Genomic DNA, 6,823 nt, shown 5'->3' on the forward strand with positions numbered 1-6,823 from the left:
ATTCTATTAATTGGTTGTAAACGACCGCGAACACTATTTGTATTCTTTAGCAAACCGTAAAGCAGCAGTTCCGTATATAGCTATTCATAACAGAAAGGATCACTCTCGCTTGCGAAACAAGTAGTTGCGGACCGATAACACGACTAATTTTTTTGTGTGTTGTATTAAATGTACTACCGAGTGCATGCCAAGTCACGTTCGTTTGTTTTTCGCAAGAAAGAAAGAAAGAAAAACTTGATTTGGCTTAGACAGCAATATTAATTTACAAAGAAAGATGCAAAGAAATATAAATATAGGTACTTAATCTAATCAATCTAAATATATATAAGTATATAAATCTAATAATGAGAAAAATATATATATATATGTCGTATCCGGTCAAACGGAAGTCCCGGTCGGAACGTCAAACGTGTCACGTGACAGCACAGCAGCGTCACCAGATCACGTGACTGCACAGCAGCGCCGCCGCCCCGTCACGTGGCATGTTTCGACAGAGTCTTGGTGGCGACCAGCCGCCCAGCGGAGCTCACTTCTCGTTGGAGCGCCAGTCGCGAAGCACCTTGGAACTGTCCCTCGTTCCGTACCCAGTTTGTGAAGTGTCTGTGTGTGAATATTATAGCCTAGCATTTGATTTGTACAGTGTCCGTTAAATTAAAATAAAGTGAGAAGATTAACTTTGTGTTCCTCGTTTCTTGATTACCCTACTGTCTGCCCACAATGAATAACCCGGTGCCGCCTCCTGCGACATCAGAAGTGGGATCAAATCAAGAAAACGAGAGGAATCGTGGTGAAAACAATAGTGATGAACAATGGCGTGGACTTTTTGAAATGCAAAATTTGCAAATGCGCGCACTAATTCAAGCGCTAAAGACCCCCAGTGTGAACAGTGCAGTGAACCTACCCAAGTTCGACCCTGACAAGCCCGACGTGGATGCAAGATCCTGGTGCGCGACGGCAGACCTGTGCTTCACCGGAAACCCTATAGAAGGCGGACAGCTCATCATGACCTTGAGCAAGGCCCTCAAAGGAGCAGCGTCAACCTGGCTGTCTCAAATAACGTACCCAGGTATGACATGGGCTGATTTCAAAGAGCTCTTCACATCAAGATTTGTGTGCGTAGAAACAAATGCGGCTACCCTCATTAACCTCAGCAATGATAAACCGCTTGAAAAAGAGACCTACGGTGCCTACGCGAGCCGCCAAATCACCGCACTCATGAGCCGCTGGAAAAATGCGAGTATTGAACAAGTTGCAGTGTCGGTTGTGCTTTCCCATCTTGCACAATTCGACAACCGTTTAAATCGTCTCGCATTCACAACAGAAATTTCCACTCGCAGTGAGTTGCAAAAAGAACTGCAGGCCTTTTCATACCTGAAGCGGAAATCCCCTACCGTGACTGAAGCAAGCAAGCCTGTAATGGACAACGCGAAACGACAAAAGTTTTCACAACCTACAACAGTGAAGTGCTTTTTGTGTGGAAAACTCGGACACAAACAAGCAGATTGTCGTCTCAAAGGATTGTATCCTAAAAAGCAGCCAGCCCCAGCGTCATCCCAAGCTAGCCACCAGCAACAGCCAGCCAGCAGCCGAGCTATCATCTGCTTCAAGTGTGGCGAACCGGGCCACATCGCGACGCGCTGCCCAGCCCCCGCGTCTACCCCCAGGCCAGAGCGACGAGTCGACCTTTGTGTGGTCGAGCCCCCAACCGGAGAGCTAAAACATCTTGGTGAGCATTTTGTTTTTCATTATGACTCTGGTGCAGAGTGTTCGCTTATTAAAGAAAAGATTGCTAATAAGTTTAGTGGAAAACGAATCAATAATGCAGTGACACTGATAGGCATAGGAAATAATAATGTTGTTAGTAGCTTGCAAATATTGAGTGAGGTAGAAATTAATGGATTCAGGATGGAGATCTTATTTCACGTTTTGCCTGATGTGTACCTACGAAGCGATATCATGCTAGGTAGAGAAATTTTGAGCAACGGTTACTCAGTTAACATGACTGCAAAGGATTTTACTCTGACAAGGTTATGTGTGGTAAATAAGTGTGATTCAGTACCTAGTGCCCCGGCCTACGACCTAAAAAACATCAATACAGACATCCCCGATGATAAACTTTGCGAGTTGCATAGTGCGTTGGAACCTTTTGCTGATTTTTTTATCGTTGGTTTTCCAACCACCCGCGTTACAACGGGACAGCTAGAAATTAAATTAATTGACCCCAATCGTACCGTGCAGCGACGTCCGTATCGTTTATCACCGGAAGAACGTAAAATTATGCGTGATAGAGTAGAAGAGTTGTTGCGTGCAAACATAATTAGGCCCAGTTGTTCACCGTTTGCGAGTCCTGCGCTCTTAGTAAAGAAACAAGACGGAGCTGATCGTATGTGCATTGATTATCGTGAGTTGAATAGCAACACTGTCCCCGATAATTATCCACTTCCCTTGATTGTAGACCAGATTTCTAGGCTTCATGGTGCTTATTACTTTACAAAGCTAGATTGCGCAAGTGGCTTCCATTTAATTCCTGTCAAGGACGATAAATCCATCGAACGGACCGCTTTTGTAACGGCCAATATGAATTCCTTACCATGCCCTTTGGCTTGCGTAATGCAATTTCAGTTTTTCAGAGAGCTATCATAAATGCTCTAGGAGAGCTTGCTTACTCGTACGTGATTGTTTACGTTGATGACGTCCTGATAATATCAGAAAATGTAGAGCAAGGTATAGAGCGGCTGAAAACAGTATTAGATGTACTTACAAAGGCAGGGTTTTCATTAAACTTGAAGAAATGCTCTTTTCTTAAAACCCGGATAGAGTATTTAGGCTATGAGATCGAAGCGGGTGAGATAAGGCCGAACAAACGTAAGGTAGAGTCTTTATCTGCACTGCCTCCACCCCAGTCAGTCACACAGGTGAGGCAATTTATAGGTCTAGCCTCCTATTTTAGACAGTTCGTGCCGAATTTCTCTCGCATCATGGCCCCTCTACATATCTTGATATCAGGTAAGACACAGTTTGCATGGACAGACAAACACGAAGAAGCTCGACAGAAAATTATAGAGACTCTTACCACGGAACCGGTCCTGATGATCTTTGACCCAGAGCATCCAGTGGAACTTCACACCGACGCTAGTGCCGAGGGTTATGGAGCGATTTTACTGCAAATCGTGGATGGTAAGCGAAGACCAGTAGCATATTTTAGCAAGCGCACTACGCCGGCGGAGTCTAGATACCATTCTTATGAATTGGAAACGCTCGCTGTCGTAAATGCCATCAAACATTTCCGGCAATACCTACACGGACGAAGGTTTGTAGTGGTGACCGACTGTAATTCGCTCAAATCATCACGGAACAAAATTGATCTGACACCTAGAGTTCACAGGTGGTGGGCTTTCCTTCAGTCTTACGACTTTGATGTGGTGTATCGAGCAGGTAAGCACATGGCACACGTAGATTTCTTCTCTAGAAATCATCTTACACCTCAACCAAAGGAGCCAGTAGTCAAATGCGCCTAGAAGATGGTTAACTTAACCGAGCTTTCTGAAAACTGGCTCTATGCAGAGCAACAGCGCGATGGAGAGATTGTGAAGCTGATAGCAGACCTCAACGATGGTGAGATGAGCGAGGATCTAGCCAAGACTTATGAGATACGTTCTGGTGTTCTCTACAGAAAGGTGCAACGACACGGTAAGACAAAATGTTTACCAATAGTTCCCCGAGCGATGAGATGGTCTGTCATAAACAACGTACATGAATCGCTGATACATCTAGGGTGGGAGAAGACCTTAGAAAAGCTCTACGACCATTATTGGTTTGAAGGTATGTGTCGCTACGTGAAGAAGTTTACTGACAATTGTGTTACATGCAAAGTTGCCAAAAAACATTCAGGCAAGGTACAGGCTGAACTTCACCCAATACCTAAGGTGACAGTCCCGTGGCACACGGTGCACATCGACGCTACCGGTAAGCTCAGTGGTAAAAACAACACCAAAGAGTATGTTTTTGTGCTCATAGACGCTTTTACGAAATACGTCCTACTCTACCATACTAAGAACATTGACTCGAAGAGCAGCATTCAGGCCGTGAAGGATAGTGTAGCTTTGTTTGGAGCTCCTGTACGTCTCATAGCTGACCAAGGCCGATGCTTTGCTAGCAATGATTTTAAACAGTTTTGTGAGAGCAAAGACATTGCTCTACATCTCATTGCGACTGGTTCAGCTAGAGCGAACGGGCAAGTAGAGAGGATAATGAGCGTGTTAAAGGCAATGTTGACAGCAGTAGAGTCGAGCGGTGATAGGTCATGGCAGGATGCGCTAGGAGACGTTCAATTGGCAATAAATTACACAGTAAATAGAGTCACTAAAGCCAGTCCCCTGGAACTCATGATAGGCAAAGTTGCTCGTCCTCTAGATCTGATGGCAGATGAGGTAGAGCATACTATTGATCTCGAAGAAGTTAGGCAATCGGCGTCAGAAAGGATTGAGAAAAATGCAGTCTATGATAAGAGACGTTTTGATTCAACTAAGGCAAAACTGAATAAGTTCTCTATCGGTGATTTTGTTTTGATTGAAAATGAGGAGCGGAATCAAACAAAGTTGGACCCGAAATTCAAAGGGCCGTTTAGAATAATAGAGGTTTTAGAAGGCGATCGGTATGTGTTAAAATCGTTGAATTGTAAAAGAACATACAAGTACGCACATGATAGGTTGCGAAAAATGCCGGAGGGTCAAATACCAATCGAAATGTCTAATGAGGAGAGTGATCGTGAGGAAGTAGAGCATGTTGATGCTGCGATGATGGAGTAAGGTGTGCTCGGTTCGGTTGGTCGGCTATACCAGAGACCATGCCGTAGTCGTAGCTCGTTAGAAGTCGGTATTTGCTTGCGGAGGGCAAACCGTGGGTACGCGATGGGCGGATGGTTCTGGCGGAGGCCGGGTCTTTGTAGAGACCAAAGAGTAATGGTTGTACTCTGCGATCCTTGGAGAGGATGCGCGTGTTGGTGAGCTCGAGTAGCTCTAGGCCACGAATGGGACACTTACTATCATCTAAGTTGCTATTGATGTGATCATTGAGATAATGTGATTTGTAGAGCTGTTGATTATTTGGTGGTATTTGATTCTTCGTGCATTGGTAATGATTCCCTAATGATTCTGAAAGTTAATGGTGTTGTTAATAGTCAATGTTAATTAAATTATGATGATGATGATGATGATGATGAATGGTGTGTATTAGATCTTAGTGAATATTGTCATTTAGCTTGTAAATAGTATCAAATAAAGACCAGATTTTGAAAAATTGCTTTATTTGTAAACATTTGGTAGTCATCAATGACTGACTTAGGTCAGGAATGACCGAACGAATACTGTGCGAAATTCGTTTGTTTCAGAGTAAACACACGAGGACGTGTGTAGAGGCAGAATGGCCGTGTCGTATCCGGTCAAACGGAAGTCCCGGTCGGAACGTCAAACGTGTCACGTGACAGCACAGCAGCGTCACCAGATCACGTGACTGCACAGCAGCGCCGCCGCCCCGTCACGTGGCATGTTTCGACAGAGTCTTGGTGGCGACCGGCCGCTCAGCGGAGCTCACTTCTCGTTGGAGCGCCAGTCGCGAAGCACCTTGGAACTATCCCTCGTTCCGTACCCAGTTTGTGAAGTGTCTGTGTGTGAATATTATAGCCTAGCATTTGATTTGTACAGTGTCCGTTAAATTAAAATAAAGTGAGAAGATTAACTTTGTGTTCCTCGTTTCTTGATTACCCTACTGTCTGCCCACAATGAATAACCCGGTGCCGCCTCCTGCGACATATATAAGTATTGGTGATAGGTAATAATTAATATGCTGTCGTCGTCAAAACGGTGTCCACTCAGCTACTGCAGCGAGAGTAGCACCTCTCTACCTGCAAGAGTAGAGTAACCCTTCAGTGCCTTCAGCTAACCACCAAGTGCTACTACTGATCTGTGCGCTACATTACACCATTACCTACATGACAAAGAATCCTGAAATTAACTTCATAAGTTCAACAGTTACATGTGCTGTTTATGTCGAGTCTATAGGAAAAGTCGGTGGAGTTAGGGTAAATGCTAGTAAATAAGAACTATAATAATTTACACCGATTTATTGACAACAAAATAACGTCAGTTTGGTAATCCTTCTACACATAAAAATTCCTTTATTAAGTGCTTCATGCCTTTTTGCGAGAGCGTTGGTTGATCGTTAAGTAGTTCGTTTTACATTAATTTACAAAGTCATAAAATTCATAGAATCCCTAGATACCCTTATAACTGTGACTAGTTACCCTACTTAAATAGGTATCATACATTCGCTAAAATGAGGTGTCGTATTCAAAATGACCATGCTACGCTGAAACTTTTCCAGCCAGGTTACATACAACAAACTATAACTGTTATGTAGATCCATATGAAATTTGTTTTCTTATACCATTGAAAGCTGCATGCAGTAAACGATGACGTATATCACATAAATATCAGTTTTAACATCGGCATATCGTATGGCGTAAACTATTTTTTTAAAATGTATTTTATTTCAATAACTTAGTCTACCCAATCCAGAATCAATCGATTTTTATTAAAACGGCCTAGCTACTCATAACCTATGCTCAAGGATCCTTATACCACAGATTTGGACATAATAAGTAACATAGGCGTCATCCAAATAGGAACAAAAGACAACATGCAATTTTATTATGCGCAGCTTTTGCTTATGTCTCTTAAAATTCTATCTAGGCCTCCACTCTTACCTGTCCGACCAGAGTTCCTGTACCTATGTGTCACTTGTTCTATCCAATTTATGGTACATA

At 43.4% G+C, this 6,823-nt stretch overlaps 1 protein-coding gene across 1 annotated transcript; it reads left to right on the forward strand.

Annotated features, from left to right (window-relative positions):
- The first annotated feature begins 655 nt into the window (after nt 1-655).
- Nucleotides 656-5,572, forward strand: LOC119693379. Its single transcript, XM_048629477.1, has 2 exons — nt 656-1,726; nt 5,390-5,572. The coding sequence occupies exons 1-2, from the start codon at nt 718-720 to the stop codon at nt 5,392-5,394; spliced, it is 1,014 nt and encodes a 337-aa protein (XP_048485434.1). The 5' UTR covers nt 656-717; the 3' UTR covers nt 5,395-5,572.
- The last annotated feature ends 1,251 nt before the right edge of the window (nt 5,573-6,823 follow it).

This window comes from Plutella xylostella, chromosome 23 (genome assembly GCF_932276165.1).
Source record: "Plutella xylostella chromosome 23, ilPluXylo3.1, whole genome shotgun sequence".
NCBI classification, from domain to species: domain Eukaryota; kingdom Metazoa; phylum Arthropoda; class Insecta; order Lepidoptera; family Plutellidae; genus Plutella; species Plutella xylostella.